The following is a 21,482-nucleotide window of genomic DNA, read 5'->3' on the forward strand; positions in this document are numbered from 1 at the left end:
GCAAGCGCGTTATTGTAGAATATAAATCATAAATAAATCGCGAATTCTTGTAGTCCAGATGGTATTTCATCATAGTCGTATGCAACGCATTTAAATGATAATATGTATAGCACGATATGAAAATTGATTTTCTCAAATGATCCATTGAAAAACCTTACCCTGTTCTGAATAGTTATTGTTTTAATCTATAGTTTCAATATCACAACAGTATTTTCTTTAAAAACAGAGGTGTTCTTAATATCTTTATGTAGTCACTCACCTTGGAACTCCTTCCGCGCTGCGCTCACTGAGGTCACAATATTGGCCACGTGGCCCAGCACCGTGGCGAAGAGCATCAGGCCGAAAAGCAGCTGCAGGATCACGAAGACGTACTCGCCCTTGGAGCGCGGCTTGGGCAGATCCCCGATGGTGGTCAGCGCCAGGGTGCACCAGTAGTAGCTCTGCAGATACTGCTTGACCACGTCCGCCGACTCCGAGTCGTGGTAGACCCAGTTGCGTGATCCGAAGCCATTGTTCTTGTGGATGATGTGGTAGAGACAGCCGTTCCAGTGGAATATCACAAGCAGGTAGTGGATGAGGGCCGTGCTCCGGAAGAGGTTCGGGTAGTTGGTGTGCCGCTCGGTGCGATCCATGAACGCCCAGAAGCGGTAGATCTTCACCAGCCGGAAGCTGCGCAGGATCGAGTTGAAGCCGATGGACAGGTAGAGAAAGTCCAGCGGCAGCAGGCACAGGCAGTCGATGTAGAAGATCGTCGAGTTCATGTAGTGAGTGCGCAGCTTCAGTGCGTCCGTCTGCAGAACCCCATCCTCCAGGTATCCGGTGCGAAAGTGGAACAATATATCGATCAGATACAGGAAGTCGGACAGATAGTCCAGGCAGAACCAGATGGCGATCGTGCGCCGGTTGATCTCCTGGAAGGCGAAGCGGTAGATTATCACCCAGAAGTTGTACAGGAAGGCCATGGAGACGACCATGGACCAGTAGTAGCACAGCCGTCCCGCCGGATCGAACACGAAGTGCAGTTTCCTGGCCGCCGTTGCCGCCCGAATCCGCTGCGAGGCGGTGCGCCGTGGCTTCTGGTGGTGCGGCTGGCCCCCGTGACCACCGGCCCCACTGCCGCCCCCGCTGCCGGCGCCACCGTGGTGCGGGTGGTGCGGATGTCCGCCGTGGGGTGGCCCTGGGCCACCGGGTCCACCCTGTGAGGGTGGACCGTGTGCGTGCGGGTGGTGCGACACCGTGGAGGCCGAGTGCTGCAGCTGGTAGGGGTGGTGCGCCTGTGGGGCGGCATTGTGGTGCCCCTGCTGCTGCGATCGGGAGCGCGGGTAGCTGTAAAGATAACGAAATCGTATTAAAACCAGATGTTAATCAGCAGTAAGGATAAGAAGTTGTCCTTATACTAAATAATCCCCGATAAGTAGGGGAAGGCCGGTTTAATGGTCCCTTTATATCTGAGTAGTGTGGAATTTTATCTAATAATCTTATATTTGTAAACATTTTGAAGCATTAACAGAACATTTCTGCTGAAAACATTCCAAACTAATTTATCTCTTTGCTTACCTTTTTTTTATGAAAAGACATGTCAAATAATATTTATGAAATATTTTACATTTATTTTTTTGGCTTTTTTTTGCTACTTGGCACGGGCTTGATTCTTTTCCAAGAAAATACAATTTTACAATTGCAGTTACAATTTTGTCGAAAAATTGTTGTTTATGGACTTTGGAATGGAAATCGTTTCGAAGAGATTTCTATAACCCCCGAAACATTCTTTTGATTACTTCGGGGGATTAACGGGGAGGCTGAAAATACATAAAGCCTTGATTTATGTATTGTCGAATGTTTCTATAACCCCCATATACATACATATACTTTTGATTACTTTGGGGGATTGATGGGAGAGTACAAAAATCCACAAAGCCGTAATTTATATATAGTTTGAGATTTCAATAACCCCAGGGACACATATTCTGTTGATTACATTGGGAAATTAATGGGGGAGGTCAAAAATCTATAAAACTTTGATTTATATATATAGTCAGACAAAATACCCACCGATCTGTGCCGTTGCAGTAGTTGCCACCGTATTGGTTGTGGCCGCCCATGGCCAAACTGGTGGCTCCGCCGCCGGCCAGCGTGTTATCCTGCGAGCCGCGTCCCGTGGAACGGTTCCAGGTGCCCAGGAGCGGCTGATCGCCGCTGGCAGCCGCTTTCAGGCGACCCCGCGACTTGTTGCGTTGCTTGTTGTGCAGAAGATCCATTTCTGAGGCAGTGCTTACGGTGGCCATGTGCGAGTTGGAGGCCCTGGAGGCGCATGGTGTGGCCAGGCTGTCGTGCGAAGTGAAGAAACCTTGTTGCGAGACACTCTGCCCGAATTTCGGCTGGGTCATACCAAACTTTGGTCCTAGATCTGCGGGTGGCATGAAAATGAGATGGGAGTGATAAGTATTTAATAGAAAATATTTCTTTATTTTACAGCTAAGTAGTGTATAATTATGAGAGAATAACAAATTTGGGAGTTGGCTGTGTCATACTGTGGGGATCAAACAAACTCAGAAATATTAAAGCTGAGAAGACATTTCTTAAAAAAAATCGCAGCAATTTTGAACACACCTACATCATTAAATTCTTTATAAACCATAAATAAGTGAATTGTCTTAAAAAAATTTAATTATGGGCACTTCGAATTAAAGAAAACTACTTCGACCTAAAGAGACTTTGAGTTATGGGCAGTACCTACATAATGTAAACGGTATTATAAATATTACAAATAATTAAGTAAGCTACCCTATTTTCAAAGTGTTTAGGAAGGGTAAACATTTCTTTCTTTTTTATTCAATTTAATTTGACAACATTAATGTTTTGGTTTGTGTTGCAAAATTGCTGGACATTTTTAAACGTTTTTTGGTTTTATTTTTCAAGGAGCTGGGATCACGCGGCCTTACCGAGAAAGCTCTGGCGATCGATCGAAAAGCGTCGCAGGCTCCCCAGATCGATGAACTGCTCATCGCCGGCCATTGTGGGTGTGATTGAGAGTTCGGTTGTGTGTATGGCGGCGCCACCTCCGCCACCTCCACCAGCGCCACTGCCACCCACATGCGATGCAATACCACCACCACCAGCCGTCGCACTGCCACCGGCGGAAATACCACTCGAACCACCGCCCACCGTGAGATTTGTGCAGGTGGTGCCACCGCCCGCACTGCCGCCCATTCCGGCGCCCAAGTATCCGGCGTTGCTCGCATAGAAGCTGCCATCCAGCTCGGCCATCTGCTGCTCGTAGGCGGTCAGCGGGTTGATTGACCTCGAGCTGTGATCCCGGTAAAGGGGGCGGGGCGAGGGCATCAGGGAGGGGTTGAGCAGCCCGTTAAGCGAGAGGCGTGGCTGCATGATCTCCGGGAAGCTGGCCCGCGGCGCTAATCTATGGCCAATGTTTGATTGAGATGTTGCTGCTGTTCTGTAGTTGCTGTTGCTGTTGCACTTATTGCTGTTGCTGCTGCTGCTGTTGTTGCAGCTGTTGTTGTTGCAGCTGTTGTTTTGACGTATTGCGACTGTTGTTTTGGTCTGTGGCCTGTCATTGTGAGCGGCATAAGCCGGAGTTTGAGCCTTCTGAGCCGGAGCCGGAGCCGTAGGCCTCAGCCATCGTTCATCATCGTCATCATCGGTATAACCATCGACATGGTTTTCGTTGTCATTGCCATCTGTATCGCCATCTATGGCCGTCGCACGCCTCAAACTGGGCGTGGCAACTGCAATCATCGTCATGGTTTCACGGTTTTTTGTCGATTAATTTGTAATTGGTTTCGCATTGATTTATGTTCGAACGGGAAAAGCACGAGAAATGTGATCAGAGTATAGAGTATAATTAATTGCAAGTTCTCCATTAATAACATTTTTGGTTTTTGTTTTTTTTTTTTTTGTTCTAGAGCGAGTGGAAGGGTTTCAAGGCACACACACAGAAATGAGCGAATAAATCACAATAAGAACGAGTGAGAGAGGATTGGTTTGGTGGTTGGTGGTGGTTTTGGTGGCTACAGGTGGTTTGCTGGTTGGTGGTGGTGGTGTTGAAAGTGTTGGTCTTTAACAACAACTCAACTGCAATAACGTTATCAAATAGCAACAGCATTCAACAAGAAACAACAACGAGATGTACAAGAACATAGGTATTCGTAAAGCTAGGGCTTATATGTATTTGGGCACGGGTATAATTAATTCCTACCAGGACTGTACACAGAAAAATTGGGTGTACTTACTAACATGGCCTTAAATACTAATATTTGGAAAATATTCTAAGCATTTAGTAGTTATTCTCAGGATTTTCTTTTATGCACTATTCACGTGGGTTCTTAAAATTTATTGGGTGTCTATTTAATGAATGATTTAGATGTACATTAATTTAAGTATGTGATTAATAGTCAAGTGAATCGATCAATTGAAGGAAACGTATTTGTACGACTGCATGCAAAAATTAGTTTTTGGACTAGGTGATGGCCAAGTACCTTCGCACCAAAGTTAGTTTACCTCCAATTAAGCCCCCAGAAATGTGCTAATAAAGTTAGATTTAATTACGTGCGCCTAAATGGAGCATGCAACAAAGAAAAAAAGACACACACGCCATAGGAGCTTCATTACTTTTAACCAGCTGCCTGGCAACTGCCACTTGGAAATTCATGAGTTGCCACACGCAAGGGGTCCGTACAGATTGGCCCAGAAGCTGCTGGCCAAAAGACTGGCTCAAGTGCCACTTGGCTGTCGAACAGCCAGACAATGGCCGGGACTGGGGCTGTTGGCTTCTAGTATTTGTATATGTATCTGTATCTGCGATGTCGCCAGCGAACTGCGTGCGGCGCCAATTCATTTATATTACGAACCGTTCTAAGTCCTCCGCCTGTTGCTGTCCTCCAGCAATTGGATACCTGCCTCCAGCTGAGTGCCTGGCCATTGATTATTGGCAGACCGCTTTTAATTATTGCTCAGCTTCTGGCCAACGTAATTCAATTAGGCCACCAAACAATGATGCTGAATAGATTGCCACGAGTCGAGTGTCGCGTCGCCTCGCGAGTAAAATGCAAAAATTGTCAATTACTTTGGCCCACCTGCTCCTTTCCACACCTTTTCCTTGGCCCTGGTCTCATCTAACATGAATTTGCACTTTCCTCGCTGAGCAATAATTTCTAATTAATTCGCGCTTAATGGCAACATACAAATCAACTTGACCGCGTTTATTTATTAATTCCACGTCGTCCTCGCCCTTCGTGAGACACTTTTGTGCCTGGCTACCCGCAAAAATAAATGTTATTTAGCTGCGAATGCATTATTAATAAATTCCTTGGCTTTCACTACTTCCCCCTCTGGCATTAAATGAAAATGTACGTAAAGTTTATCAAGCTTGAATACTATTTTTAATCCTCTACCTGCTATGAAATTGAGAGGAAAAATAAGTCTATCATGATGAAAACACAGTAAATTAAACAGTTAAAGGCAAATTTAGCAACATCTGTACATTTATTGTATAATTTTGGACAGGAAATGTCGAACATTACATTTAAGCACCGAATATATGTTCTCCTTGTCGTAAAATTAGAAATATAACTGTTGCAAAATAGCCTATTATTTATATTCGAAATATTTTATGTTTAGGACTTTGCGAAATATCAAATAATTTATTTATATATAATCAAAAAATATTTATAATTTGCTGTTTTGTAAGTTTAGGAAATATATATTACTACTTACTAATTCCAAATTAATAATTACTAATTTGATATTTTTAATGCAATTTAAATATCATATTCCATTACAATGGCATTTCAAATAAGTGAAAGGAGACAATGTGGTGGGTAACCTTTAGTCGAATCAATAATTGTAGTCGGCTCACTTGTTTGATTTTAGTTGTTCGGCACAAACTTAGTTTGCCAGAGTGCATTTCAATGTCTAGTGAAAGTTTGGACTACACGCAAACAACGTCAATGTACGAGAATTGCGTCACTGGCAATTTACAAGCCTGTTGCCTACTTTCAGGGGCTGTCACCGCAAATTGGGCCGTTTCCTGGCCGAAGTCGAAGTCCTTTATACGTATATACATGATGAGACATGGTGGGATGGAAGCCCATGCCTGTCCCTGACCGCATTCCAAGTTTGCAGACATAATCTTGGCACTATTTAATTTTGCTAATAGTTGAGTGTCATTAATTTAAACTTTTGCGCTTTTTGGTTTGTCTTGGCTGCGGCCTCGATGATAACAAAAACGGGGAAAAGAAAACCAGAACCAGAGCGGGAAAGCGGCTGAGTGAGATAGAGCGAAGAAAAATGAAAAATCTTCAGCTTAATGTGCGGCACTTTGTCATAGCCTGCCAGCCGGAAACGGAAACTTGCGACAAACTTGAGCAAAAGTTCAACAAAACGCTTGAGCGGCCTCACTCACACAGCGAAGGATTCTGGGTAACCAAGAGCCATGAATTGTCAATAAATTTGCCTGCCGCAAATCATCACAAGTTGGTTCGGCTTCGGTTGTTTCTTGCCTGCCCAGCGAAACCAAAAGATGTCCCTAAAAGAAAAACGGAATTCGGGGGCATTTCTGACAAAAACTAAACCTCAATTATTTGCTGCAGCTGCCTCGGCAAATGAAAATATTTGAGAACACAAAATACTTTGATAAAAGTTGGCCAGCAAACTTTACTTAAACATACTTGAGCCTTATCCAAACACGCGGCTGAAAAGGCTGGTATGAAGAAGTAGGCCAAAGTGGAAATGGAAACTTAAACGACACAAAAAGGAAGTCGAGTCTTAAAAACATTAACCAGAAACAAACTTCAGGGGAAGGCAGACCAGAAACAGCAAAGCCAACTGCCTGATGACCCGGAGCAAAGTGAAGCTTCCCACCTTATTGCTCATAAAACCCAATCGTTATCAAATCGAAAATACTCGGGATACCGAAGAGTTTTGTATAATAAAATACTTCTAAACGAAATTTCCATATCAAAAGATGTTTTAGGAATAAGAAAATAAAATATAAAAGTCATAAAAAAACAAGAAAGGAAAGCTAACTTCGGGCGGAGCCGAAGTTGATATACCCTTGCAGAATACTCTGTAAATTATATTCTCCAAAATTATTCATATGATGCATTCTTAATACTCATAAAAATCCCAACTTCCTAACTTTAAAAACACCAAAGTTATGGCATTTCCAATCGTTCAGTTATATGGCAGCTATAGAATATAGTCGGCCGATCCTTATGAAATTTAATAGGTTGGATTGATTGGCTAAAAATAAAACCCATAGAAAATCCCAACTTCCTAACTTAACAAACACCAAAGTTATGGCATTTCCGATCGTTCAGTTATATGGCAGCTATAAGATATAGTCGGCCGATTCTCATGAAATTCGGTAGGTCAGATTGATTGGCCAAATATAAAACCTATAGAAAATCTCAACTTCCTAACTTTACAAACACCAAAGTTATGGCATTAACGATCGTTCAGTTATATGACAGCTATAGGATATAGTCGTCCGATCCCGGCCGTTCCGACTTATATACTGCGTGCAAAGGAAAGAAGGGTGTGTGCAAAGTTTCAATTCGATATCTTTAAAACTGAGAGACTAGTTCGCGTAGAAACAGACAGACGGACAGACAGACGGACAGACAGACGGACAGACGGACAGACGGACAGACGGACGGACGGACAGACGGACAGACGGACAGACGGACATGGCTATATCAACTCAGGAGGTGATCCTGATCAAGAATATATATACTTTATAGGGTCGGAGATGTCTCCTTCACTGCGTTGCACACTTTTGACCAAAATTATAATACCCTCTGCAAGGGTATAATAAAGAAGATTTTAAAAAGCCTTAAAATTCTCAAATCAATAATGAGAGTTTGCTTATTCAGAAAGGGGTGCTTAGAGCTTTGTAATTTTAAAGGGACGCTTCTCTTTTCTGATGGCACATTAAGGCAATTCTAAAATAAACACTTTACCATATAGGCATCTATCAACAGTTAACTAAAATTTGTAATGAAAATTAACAATTTTATTAGATTTCCACTTTTATACGGCGATGAAATATCTAAATTTAGCCATATTTTTGATGATGGTGATCTATAGTGAGGCGCATCGAGTGAAGCGCCTATCCACACCCGAGTTTTATGGGCAGGAGACCTTCGAGCTGGCCAAGTATGTCGTTTCCATCAGATCGAGAACACCGGTCAAGTATTTCGGCGACAATCACTATTGCGGCGGTGGTCTTTTATCGTCCTACTGGGTGATCACCGCCGCCCACTGTGTCATGGCGTAGGTAGTGTTGTCCACTCGGTAGGATTCCTAACTAAAATTCCTGGCCGTCTCCTCTAGTCAAACCAAAATAATGTACAAGGCACGGTGGCTACTGGTGGTGGCCGGGTCCCCACATCGACTGCGATATGTGGTTGGCAAGACTGTCTGCTCTCCAGTGTCACACATGTACGTGCCGAAGAACTTCACCATGCACAACACCTTTAACATGGCGCTGATGAAGCTCCAGGAGAGAATGCCATTGGACCATCCACGTATTGGCTTTCTTCATCTGCCACATCAAGCGCCTAAAATTGGCATCTGCCACTCTGTTCTCGGCTGGGGAAGAATGTACGCGGTAAGGGCCTTTTTAATAGTCCAAAAGTCTTCAAAATAGTAAAAAGTTATCCACTCAAATCAGATTTTTTGAAACTAGCTTCTATTGTTTTTGAAAACAATTCGAAAGACAAAAAGCCTTGTTACATCTCCAGCATCTTCAATAATTACTTAGTTTTTATTTGTCTTTTAAGTAATAGTAAATAATCTAATAAATTGTAATAAATATTTATTTTCTCTCTAGGGCGGACCTTTGTCAGTGCAAATATATCAATTGGAAGTGTGTCTTTTGGATAACAAAGTGTGTAAGAAGCACTTTCGCCACTACAGCGAGGGAATGATGTGTGCTGGAAAATATAATTGGACGGTTGACGCTGATCCATGCAGCGGCGACATAGGATCCCCTTTGGTAATAGGAAAGGTGATTGTCGGCATAGTCGCCTATCCTATTGGCTGCGGCTCCACCACCATTCCGTCCGTCTATACAGACGTGTTCAGTGGGATAAAGTGGATCAAGAGTACGGTCTATGCGTTTGCCAGCACCATAAAACCAATACCACTCATCATGTTGCTAGTGATTTCTATAACCCAGTTCACATTGAATGATTGGGCTTAGATAAGAAGCAAAATTACTTTTCCTACGGATTTAGAAATTAATATATTGAAATGCTTTGTATAAAGATTGAGTAATAAATGTAATATATCAAAAAATAAATGGAAAATAGCTTTGTGACACCTGGACATAACTCCAGTTTGGAATTTGGTGGGAAAATCTATCTCTAAAACCTTCGACATTAAGGTCACCACAAGTCCTTTGCCACTCTTAATTGCCTCGAAGTCCGTTTGAGGACCGCGTACATGTGGCTTTAATTGACATTGCCACACCTCTGCCCCAAAAAGGGCAATAAAGCACTTAAAATCTGATTTTCCAGAGCTGTGAAATGAAAGTGGGAAATTCGATACTGGCTGGCCAGAGTGAGTGGAAACGTTTGATGCGAGCGAGAATTGAATTTGGGTGACTGGGTTGGTCCTCCATCCACTCGGATTTTTCATCCCGAGGATGGCAATCAAAATGCTTGGCAATGGGTACGAATCCAGCTTATGTTTCTCGGCAGGCAACAAAGGCCAAGCACCTGCTCTCCATTTAAGTAATGAATTTTGTGCATCTTGCCCTCATTTTTTTGTTTTCTGGAGAGCTCCGTAGGCAAATGCGTAATGACAACATTAATGCAAACGACTTCATTTAATTAAACGCCCTTTTGGCTGCCAGCGAAGGAAACTGGGAAATTGAAAGACTGTGTGTAAGGCGGCATCGCCAGTGCGACTCATTGGGACTCATTGCCACCATCGCATTACCCATGCCCATCCTCATCCTCATCTCCATCCCCATTCCCATTCCCAAATGGCGAAGGATCTCATCCTGGCACTTGTCCTCGGCGTTTGGTATGCATGAATGCGTATTAAGGTGCGATAGGGGGCGTGACACTGCCTATGTAGTTGTGCGCACGTGCGTGTAAGCGATGCGATGCGAATATGCGAGCATAAATGTATATCCAGGTGGAGCAGCTGGCCCAGATGGAGCAAATGGAGCAGATGTGACAAACTCGCCGGCGAGGCAGCCAATTCAATTAACAGTCGACGGGCCCAAGTTGACAACGGAGTAAGCTGTCAAAATTGCGGGATTTCTGTCTGCGGAAATAGCAGGTGGTCAAGTCAAAACGGATCGATGCAAATGGATTTCTTTAATATCGTTTTGAAAGAACAATTCACGCAAAGACAATTAATCTTATAGATTTCAATTGAATTAACAATCAGCGAAATCTAAAGAAATCGAAAATCTACCTGAAAGCTTTATAGGGTTCCTTGATATTTTCTACAACTTGATAAAATTGCTAATTAGTCCTTTTTGATTTCCTTTTTTTTCTAATGACAGGGAATAATACAGTAAGAAATCGAATCCTGTCAATAACCGGACGTTTGTTTTGTTAAGAGAAACCGATTCTACTTAGTAACATAAATTGCTTCCATTTGCATTTTTGCTTTTTTTGATATATTCATAAAGTAAACCAAACAAGGTAGTTTCCTTTTTTTGTTGATTTTTACAGAAATACCTAAAAAAAAGTTCTCGAGCAATTTGGAATACTAATGCTTTTGTAATAATATTTAAATCAGACGTAAATAATTTCCACATAAAGAGCTTGTTAAATTATAAAAGCAAAAATATATTAGGTTTTGTAATATACATTTTTTATGGAATTGAGTACAATTTTAATTTGCTTTGTTCTCAGGTTTAAAAGTCCTAAAGGAACAATTAGTCGTACTTTTTTGATTAAAATCTCGGTTTGCGCATGTGGGAAAATTCCTTTCGACTAACGCCGCTAAATGTACTTTAAATTTTCCAGCGCTTTCAACGTATTTAAGTGACTCAACTCATTAGCAGTGGAGCAACATGGATGCCACACAGCTGCTGCAACCGCAAAAGCAATAAAAAGCGTGGTGGGAAGGGCGGCAGGAGGCGTGGCTCAGAGGGCCAAAGCCAAACTGTTCATTTGCATGCGCTGGCGCTCATTACATTTACATTAAACTTTTAATATGCGCGGACATGAGGGCAAAAGGAGGCGAAGACGAAAGGACGAAATCGTGAAAGTTGGTTCGGCAGTACATTCGAGTATATATATACATATGTGTGCAATGCGGGTGCAACACTGAAATTGAGTGACAAGCGCTGGCGGCTGCCCGCATCCAAATATCTTTATTTCCCAGGGAATATGTGTGTATGTAGTTAATTACATTTTGGCCAGCTGCACATTCGTTTCAGCATCTTTTTGGCCTGATCCAGATCCCGATCCCGCGATTGGGGACCATTAGCCCACCGCTGAGCGGTGGCTAAGCCAGCTGAAAAGCGACTGTGCCTCGCGGTTCCATTGACATTGTCCTGGGACACCGGCATGAATGGGAGATGAGCTGCTCCGCTCGCTTGTCGCTTGTCCCACTTGGCGTATACTTGACACACGTGGAGAAATATTACCGCTTTTAAAAATTTCTTGAAATTTTATATCAAAAATCTTGAGAAGCCTGTCAGTTTGCACTTCGACTTAAAAAAAATTATTTTAAAGTTGAATTTTAATGAATATTTTCTGCCTTTTCCATAATCCGTAATAAAAGTAGTGTTTAAAATTTTACCAGTGACAAGTTAAAATGGTATGGATTGAATACAAAAATATTTCTTTGTTTTTTAAATTGGTTATATAAATTTAAAATTAAAATTTTTCGATATTTAAAATAGTCCGACCGCTGGAAAACCTTCTATTATTTTCTCAGTGTACGCGTGTTTAGCATGGCAAAAATCGTGGAGGGAACGGTGGTCACCCTCCACATGTGTGTGTTAGTCTGTTTGTGCTTAAGTGTAAGTGCATTTCGTTATGAGCTTAGCAGTCTTATAAATGTTTGCGTATTTGTTTGCCTCGACGACGTTGCTATTTACTTGATGTGACCTCTGCTGTACTCAGCTCGTCCGCTCTGAATCTCGCAGCTAAGCAACTGCACTTGCATCTGTATCTGTATCTGCAACTGTATCTGAATCTGCGACTGTATCTGCATAGCAGCGGCCTCTGTGTATGTGTGTGTGTGCTGGGGGTTAAGACAGCGCTCACAGCACATAAATATCTAAAGGATTCTTGAGTAACTTCTCTAATGGATTTGGGTTAAAAATATACACAAGGGCATGTGGAGGGCAAACAGATATACACATACACAAAGACACACAAAAGAATTCCTCACTCTGCTTGTGTGTGTGTTTAAGATTTACAAATTAGTTTAATTTAAATTAGAGTGCGAGCACTTAGCAGTCAGTTGCGAATGAAATGTCAATTGCAAGCACTACAGTGAAACTTGACTAAATGAAAAATTTGAACAATTTGTCGAGCATATACAAATTTGCACAAGATTAGCTAGACAAAGGCAAAATGAATTATTCCGTACGTTTTGAGGAATTTATCAACGCATGGAATTTATTATGTCTTGTGAGTAAGGCGAAAAATGTAGTTCAATTCCCTTAGGCTTTCCTCGCAAACATCAAAAAGAAGGAGCAAATTGAAGTTGTGATGGTAATTATTTAGGCCTTCCTCTCACACAGAGAACAATGCGGCATATTAAACGATTTTAAGCACAATTTATATATATCCATATGCGTATGCATGCCATAAAGCTGTCCAGAGGCCGTTGTCCCTGCTCCATGTTCCATGTCCTGTGACCATGTCCCCGTAATGGGACGAAAGTAATAAGCGTGGGCCACCAGGGCCAAAAGCGAAAGCTGAGGGGACCAGCTTATTGTTTACGACGTGCTTAGTGGCAAACTCGGCTTTGATAATGAAACGTTGGCAGGCAACACGCGCTGGCAGTTAACGGCAATTGCGACAAATGCCAAAAGCAGACAACGCCCGGCCAACAGCCCGGCTCAGCTCAGCACATGGCCTGTAATTTTGGCCACAAAGTTAGTTGCATACATGTGTATGTGTACATGTACACTGAGGAAAATAATGATTTTACAAATATTATCAAAATACAGTAGTCCAAATAAATCACTGTAACTTTACATTTATTTTGATTACAAGACTATCGGATGGGTCAGTTAACTGTAAAGTCGATTTTAGTAATGATTACAAGACTATCGAATGAGTCAATGTTTTTAAAACTATATTTTAAAACAAGCAAAACCAAATATCTGTAAAAAATCTCTATCTCTAACATAAAATTATAATGGAAATAAAGTCGCGTCTTACATCATCCTAACATCTAAGCCAACACTTGACCTCGAGTTGGCTAAACTTAAATTTACCTTCAAATTATTTACGAAAAGAGGTAGAAGCACTTTGTTTATTGTACACGTATTTTATGAAATGGTAGTTTTTGTAAACATAATTTACCAAAGTGTAGCCCAAGCTGGGGAGTGTGTAATGTGAGACAAGACAGGCGCACGTGATGTGATTAGGACAAAGCCGCAGACACAAACACTGTGAAGAGGGCAAGGAAAAACTTTGAGCTTAGATTTTAATTTTTGCCAGCGATAAAACAGAAGCCAATGGGGCAATTTGCGCCAACTAGGCGTATGCGTAATATGCGCCCACAAATTCCTTCCGCTCTTTGCCCCCGTGAGTATGCAATGAACATTTTCCGCCGGCTGATTATGCAAATAGTGAAGAGGGGTCTCCAAATCAGTAGATTCAATTTGGATTCCTGCAATGGCATAATTGTTGCTGTTCGTATAACATGCCGCCAAAAACTCCAACGGAAAAATATTTGCTTGTTGAGCAGTTTCAATCGCACTCTTTCGGACTTTCAGATTATTCCTGGCTGTGTCCGCACCACTTCAATTAGCTTGGTTGCTGCAGCAGCTGGCGCAGCTCTTTATCTTCCACCGCAGCCACAAATCAATAATTCACCAAAATGCAGCTTGCCGTTTAGGTTTCCCCCATTTCCCCGACATTATGACGATGCGGGGAAAACCACATGGGTAAAATCGGGGGAAGCGAACTGGCATTTTCTTGTTTTAACAACCGATAGCGCACGAATCAAACGAGCATAAAGTATATACTAGAGGCAGGCGATGCAAACTGGATAAGGTTTAGTAGTAAAGTTTGGTTTTAAACTTTTAACTATTTAAGAAATGTAAAAGTTGTTTAATGAAATCCCACTGGAAAAATCTTACTGCTAAAAAGTTATAGAAATACCTAAGAAGTTTAATACTTATTAATTAATAATACAAAAGCATTCTGCTCACGGAAATTCAGTTTAAAATTAAGTTTTTCTATATTACGAACTTAATTTGAAAACTTTTTTATGTGTTTTCATTTATGCCAAGCAGACTGGTAAAGTTAGATTTGCAAATATCTTTAAAATATTACTAAAGTTTTACAAGTTGGGAATATTTTATGTTGTTCGTAAAATAACAGGTCCAAACATTCCAAATGTATTTTTAGAGTTACCGCTAAATATCGCTTTGCATGCCAACTAAAAGCTTAGGCGACCCAATCCAACATTTTCATCTTGTTTTTCAAAAATTTGCAAACACAGTTGTTTTTCTGTTAGTACGGCTGCTATTATTACTGCTGCATAAGCATTGCATGTGCTCTGGCGTTGCACTCACTTGCTTTCTGCATGCCGCAAATAGTTCTCCAGCCATCCCGGAGTTGGCACAACTGGTCGTACTTCATTGTTTCGACAGTTCTGGGCGTTTATGCCAAAAATGTTTTGGCTCTTAGCCATGGTCTGATTACCAAGTGTTTGCCAGTGTCTGTGCCACTCCCTGGATATGTGTGTGTGTGTTCTCCAAGTCAAATTAAGCTAAAACCGCTTCAAGTTGCAATTTCCGACACAGCATCTTGGCTCGAGGATATGAGGATTCCATGCTACAACAGATCCTGCAACTATAATTAAAACTTTTGCCAGACAAACAGACGGCCGCAAATGGAGAATGCACCGAGAGATAAAATTCAAAAGGGATATTTCCGAAATTATTTGTGATTTAAAATCAGTTTTGAACATTTTTTTGTTTTACATATTTTTAATTGCCCTGAAACTGAATGCTTTTCATTCAAGCATACCTATATCTTAATTATGATAGTAAAATTTGCGCTTTTAAATATTTTTTTAAATTTTTGTTTTGAATCTGAAAAAATGGTTTTATTTATTTATTGAAACATTTATTGCATGTCTTTGGACATCAAGACCTCCGAGATTTAATTTAAAAAAAAAATCAATTTTAATATATATTATATAATAGAGACGGTTGCTAGGAATGCCCTTTTAAAACTGTAGGAATCGCAATCACATTTCCAGCCCTTAAATTCCGTTTGCCCCACCAAGATTCATCGCCTAAGTGAATTTCATGCATTAATCGCATTAGGGGGCCTGTAAGCCGCTTGTGGAAATGTTAATTGATCGAAATGCACATCCAACACTTGGGGCCATGACCTTGCAGACCCTTTTCCGTGGGATTCGGAGTGAAAAGGTACGGGTGGTAAGGGGTGTACGGGGTATACGGGAGGTACGGGTCCAGTCCTGGCCGAGCCGAGCCGAAAGTTAAATTAATTTCTGTCGACAGAACATCGCGAGAGTGGTGCAAAAACTTTCAAATGAATTACACATTCTAAGCACGCGGCTTTTGTGGGGGCGTTTGGTGGGCGTGACAAGTATTTGGTTAGCTCTGTTGTTGTTGCCCCGCATAATTGTATTTGCTTTGGACCACCATGTTGTTGCTGTCTCTGTCCCTCTCTCTTGCCCCTTTTCCAGTTTATATATTTTTGTGTGTTTGTTGGGTGAAAAGTTTATTTTCGACTTTTTCCTCCCTTTTTTTTTTGTTTGGTTTGTTTTTTAACTGTTAAATTGTTAAAAAATTACAAATAAATTGAATGAACATCGTCGCTGGCTGCGGTAAAAGGACAACAACAAAAACAAGGACAACATTGTTTTTTGGGGAGAAGGACAACAATTACATTGTATTGACTTTTCAATTTAATTTTTGCGGCAACTTTTTAAAGTGGTCGATTGAGGGACGTAAAGAAAAGGGGAAAGTGGGCAGGGAGTGGAGCGTCTCCCTGGGAAATTGGTCCAAATTTCTGGTCGCATGTTTGCTTTGACTTGAGGCTCTTGGTGTTGTTGCAGCAGTGCTTCCGTCATTATGCCATTAAGTCCTAAAACGAAACCTATTTGGGTCACATGGACAAGCTCTCCGAGTCCTGAGCCTGTGCATTAATGGCCTGCAGGACGAGCAGGAGCGTCGGGGAGACAGGACAAAGCGCAAAATGCTTAACGAACGTATAATAAGGGCATGGGGCCTGAGCAAAGAAATGCCAGCACTCGAGCCAGAGTCCTGCAGAGCTATTCTGCTCACAAAGGATATCAAATTTAAGTGCACACACATCCGAGGGTGGCTCCGAATATTATCAATCAATGGGAGCTCCTTGCCCAATACTATATGTTTTTCGATGTTTCAATTTCCCCTCAAGTGTTCGACTTGCTCTACAGCCACCCTTGCTCTCTTATATCTCAGTCTGTATGTCTGACCTAATCGCATTGAATTTAATGTCAAGCAATTTCTGCTCTGGCTTTGCTGGCATATTGGTTGGTTTATAAAGAAATTCCTTTTCAAAAGGATCATCAAAATACTTTGAACTTTTTATTGTTCAATTCGCAGACAGATAACATAAAAACCGACTTCATTTGGTAATTTTCATTTCATAATTTTCTCGAACAAAACTTTCACTCGACTTTTGGGGGCAGTTAAATAAGAGCCCGCAGTTCATTTGGCCCCTAACTCGATTGTGGCCATAACCGTTGGCTGGGAAACGTGGAAATCATAACACGCATGGTCAGGGGATGGGTCAGTTAGTATTTGCAGCAGCTTCCGAGGACTTTTTACACTTTCTCCTGGCCTGGCAGAAATTTTACTGATTGGCAGCCAAAATGCGATTAGGTTGCAGTCTGGTCAAGAGCTTCTTCTTTATTTTTCGAAGGAAATTTAGCTTTAAGGCACTACGTGATCAAACTGCTTACGATTCTCCTTTACACAGTTATTTTTTTGTGTTATTCGGTTGGCTTCTAACTGGCGCTTATCGCATTGTAAAAAGGCAAATTTTGCCGCAGACCAAAAAACCCCAAACAACGAAAATAGAGGGGACAGCGAAAATGAGGAAAGGCTGAGCGAGAGCCAAGTATAAAATTGTAATCCGCTTAGTTGGCCAGCAAAATGTCTCGTGTCGTTCTCCTCGCTGCCAGCTGGCAAAACTTAATTTGCTGCAGCGAGACCGTTGGTAATTACCGCATAAATTCAGGAGCAAATTGCTTCTTTTAAAAAAAGTTTGCCACAGCCGCAAGCTGCGGGTGTACGTGTATATCCTATATCGTATTTGTACACAGAGAAAAATGTTCTGTAATATTGGTCAAAAATGTTCTATAGTGTTATCGATTTTAAATTAAAGCGAGATAATAGCACAATTTTATGTATGTTATTATATTGTATGACTTTGATTATCTTCAATTTAATTACAATTTTTATAAGAACAACAATATAAATTTCATTATAGATGTTCTCTACGTTTTCTGAGAACAATTTAATGTATTTATTTCATACATGCCCACCCTTGACTCTGCGATCTCATGGCCTACTTTGATAATTCACATGCACAGACAAAGAGATTGATAAAAGAGAGACCTAAAGCCAAGACATATTAAAAATAAAAAGCTGACAAATACAAACACATTTAATATGCTATCTTTTCAGGCACCTTTGATTTATTTAATTAAAGTTAATCTTTTGAAGTTTTACGATTCAAATATTAAATGTGATAGGAATTAAATTTAATTCTGAACCAAAATATTAAAAACAAGACACAAACGGTTTCGGTGATAAAGAAAGTTCGAGGCAGATATATGAATTTTTTTCTGTGCTGGCTGAAAGCAGCGAACAGCGTATTTGGCCAAAAGGTCAGACATTAAAGAGATTTTTGGCTTGGCTCCTTGCAACGCCCTCTGCCCCTAATTCTGTCTCCGTTTCTGTCTGCGGTTACGAGCGCTGTTAATCCCCTGCAAGTTAATCCTGCCAACTGGACCACATACCAACATACGACTATGTTGAAGCTGACCGAACTGACCGAATTATCATCGCTGCTACGGAGTTGGCAAAAACATGAGTAGAAATGCCGCAGGCTTAGCCAGCCCGGAGGGGGAGTTGCGGTTGAAAAATAATAGGTTTATGCTCTGCGAAACGGCAGAGGACAAGTGATTGATATGCCCGACATGTCGCCGCATGATCTCCTTTCGACCGGAATCAAATTCATGGCCTTAAGTGCTTAATGTTTGATGTCTGCCACTCTGCCAGTGTCTGTGTTTTTGTGTGTTTACTTGTGTACGCGAGTGTGGTCGGTCTAACACTTTCATTTGCATTGAAAAGGTCTGAGAGCAAAACTTTGGTAAGCTATCTATTAAAGTTTACACATTGGTGTAAATAAAACACACAGAAGACCGCAAATAAAAAGCAAAAATATTGCCTTTTTTATGGTCAACAAAAATCCCAAAGCTTGTCACATTTACAAATTTAACATAAGAGCACCGGTGCGTATGAGTGATGTTCAACACTTGGCACTTTTGCCGTGTGTGAGGGAAACTGTGCGTATGAGTGATGTGGTTTTGGGAATACAATTTATTCGCATTGTTTTCCTAGGTAATAATTGGATTTTTAAACGCAAGACGTAGATTTAAGTTTAGTGTTTGTTTTCAAATTAGTTTTAAATTTTGAACGTGATAATGGCCAACCTTAAGAAAGAACCGACATTTGTAATAAAATATAACAATAAAGAGTTCTTATAAGTAGATACCCATTTAAATATTTTAGCTTACACTTTTCCCCAAGCGGTTGGGCACTCAACTTAAGTCGCACACGCTCCCAGCTGCAGATCATTTGCATATCTTCTTATCTGACCATTTCTAATGCCCTTTGTCTGTGTCATGCCCACTCAAAGGACTTGAAGAAGACGGGTTGGGGGAGCAGCAGAAGAGCTCAATGGCCCTGCAAATGTGCAAAGGGCAAAGCGCTTTACTATTTTTTTTGTGCTCCTTTTAATGCGGCACTTTGGTTGATAAGTCAACCATTTCAGATGAGGGAGTGGGAATCCACTGCCGGACTCGAGCGCCCTTTGGATGACACCTGGCTGGATGCCAACTAATGCCGCTCCGGCTGATGCTGCTCCACCTGCATTTGTAATTGCATTACAGACTACAACATTGGCGCCGACCTTTAAACCCACCGCCTCCACCCCATCCCCATCCCCATCCTCATTCGCATTCTCGTTCCGTTCAAAGCAAATCCCCTCTTGTGAAAGCGCTTGGGTGCCAACTTTAAGTGGCCCTTTGTGTTGCACGCAGTCTCCGCTGCTAAAGTTGTCCCAAGCACTTCGCGGCAACAATGTGGACAACTCAACGTGGCGTATACGCAACGAGGCTTCCACGCCATCGCGAATGGCAATTAAAATGGCAAGCCATGCAACACTGTGGCATCCTGAAGTGCCGGCAACTATTTTTGCATTCCCTGTGTTGCCAAATTCGAGGCGCACTCACTTCGCTATCGGATGAATTGCTCATGGTTATGGTAATCTATACCCCTTTTCCATGTCATGACTTAGTGGCAAGCACTTTGCATCTCAGCTAGGCAAAGTAATTGGTAAACTAATACGCTTATTGTAATCGAAACTCTTCCATCCTGTGGCAAATTGCTTTTATAATTGAAATACTCGAATTACATATGGCCAGCAACTAAAACTTAACTGAGCAATAAAACTGTTACACAACCAAAAAAAATTACACATTTTTGAAATAGTAAGCATGCAAAAACTGTTATGAAGTGGATTATTATTGATATTACTTTATCCCCATTTATCCATTTTATTTTCAATTTAAAAAAAATTAAGAAAAAGCCCAGTTCAGATAAATAGCTAAATTGTAAACAATATTCTGCAATAATAAAAAAAAAATTTTATAGAAACATATAATTAACGTTTATAAATATGTACCATGTTATCCTTTAAAGCAAAGAGCTCAAACAAACAAATCCTTAACAGAACATCTTTTTCTTACTTTCAGTCCAGCTTTTTGTTCAGTGCACAACGTTTTAGCTGAAGTTAAATCGCTTGGCCAGCAGGAAATTCCTTACTGCAAAAGACGACTTAGAAGACAAAGAAGAAGTTGCAGCCAGAGCACCAGCCAAAGGATTAGCGGCTGGGGCCAGCGGAGGCCACTGGAGAAGGACGCATAAATTCTAATTAAAATTTGTGTGCCAGGTGGTAAATAAAACTAATTATACATGCGCAATTTTTCCTGCTGCAAGTGCGAGCGAGAGACTTTAAAATTTTCGTATCCCCGCCCTCTCACTCACACACTCTAAAAGTGAACTCTGTTGGCAAATGGAAAAAGTTTTGCTGCTGCGACTCAACTATGTCTGGCAGTGAAGTCTTTTTCGGGTTTGAGTTTGGACTAAAAGCAAAAATCCAACAAAAATAAAATCAAAAGAAAAATGAACGGAGGAACTTTTGCGAAAACTTGGACAGGCAAGCGGGTGACCGAAAAGGGGTGCAGCATAGACCCCCCCCCCCACCCCCAGGGGAAAAGGGGGTGGCAAATCAATGATGCAGCTGCCATAAGACCCTCTAAGCTCAATTATTGCAGGATACAACACAGGAGACAAAAGAGAAACAGCCAGAGAGACAAAGAGCCGTAGTCTGGCCACTGTTGATGGCTATATCCTTTGGCATTTTCCAGTTAAACGTGACTCGAACAAAGGCATTCCTCTGCAAAAAATCAAAAAATACTCTCACACACACTCAACCAGATGAAGTTGAATATGAAAACGTTTTATCTGGCCAACTAATAGATATATAAATGCTATTCAATTTCATTGATCGATTTGGCCCCAAAAGTAGGCAACGAATTTTTCAGGCAAATTCAATTTTCTAAGCTTTTAGAAGCTGCTCATATCGATTTAAGCGAAGCGTGTGCTTGCAAATGGCATATAGCTAGAATTTATGTTGTAGATTTATTTACTTGTTCCCCATTTTATGCCAAATTTTGTGGGTAAGTCAAATTTAATTTACTGATGCTGGCCCAAAACTTTGATCAAAGCCGTGTTCAAAATTGCCTTTGTCACACACAAAAAATATACGTAGCTTCGAGGGGTGGCAAGAGCAATGTACTAAAAATTGTCGAAAGCATTTGGGGCTGGGAAAAAATATGGCAAAAGTTGCAAAAACAAAGCAAAAAAAAACTTTTTTTGCTCTTGTTTCGTGTGCTTCGGTTTGACTCACTCCGTCTCTATCAACATACTATGT

The 21,482-nt window shown here is 41.2% G+C and overlaps 2 protein-coding genes across 5 annotated transcripts in view; one reads left to right on the forward strand and one right to left on the reverse strand.

Moving 5' to 3' along the window:
* LOC108044467 (cyclic nucleotide-gated cation channel beta-1) overlaps positions 1 to 21,482 on the reverse strand; it is a 69,859-nt gene that overhangs the window by 19,905 nt on the left and 28,472 nt on the right. For 3 of the 4 annotated variants that reach the window (XM_044457449.1, XM_044457444.1, XM_044457453.1), the window contains exons 3-5: positions 2,943 to 3,746; positions 2,053 to 2,407; positions 260 to 1,326 (exon numbers count right to left, since the gene is read on the reverse strand). In XM_044457449.1, the coding sequence (XP_044313384.1) occupies positions 260 to 1,326; positions 2,053 to 2,407; positions 2,943 to 3,746 (2,226 nt within the window). The remainder of the gene's footprint in view (positions 1 to 259; positions 1,327 to 2,052; positions 2,408 to 2,942; positions 3,747 to 21,482) is intronic. The other variant, XM_044457457.1, reaches the window with a different exon arrangement.
* LOC108045934 (trypsin eta) lies at positions 7,994 to 9,318 on the forward strand. Its single transcript, XM_017125431.2, has 3 exons — positions 7,994 to 8,292; positions 8,353 to 8,629; positions 8,852 to 9,318. The coding sequence occupies exons 1-3, from the start codon at positions 8,060 to 8,062 to the stop codon at positions 9,221 to 9,223; spliced, it is 882 nt and encodes a 293-aa protein (XP_016980920.2). The 5' UTR covers positions 7,994 to 8,059; the 3' UTR covers positions 9,224 to 9,318.

This window comes from Drosophila rhopaloa, unplaced genomic scaffold, assembly GCF_018152115.1.
Source record: "Drosophila rhopaloa isolate 14029-0021.01 unplaced genomic scaffold, ASM1815211v1 contig_115, whole genome shotgun sequence".
In the NCBI taxonomy this organism is placed as follows: domain Eukaryota; kingdom Metazoa; phylum Arthropoda; class Insecta; order Diptera; family Drosophilidae; genus Drosophila; species Drosophila rhopaloa.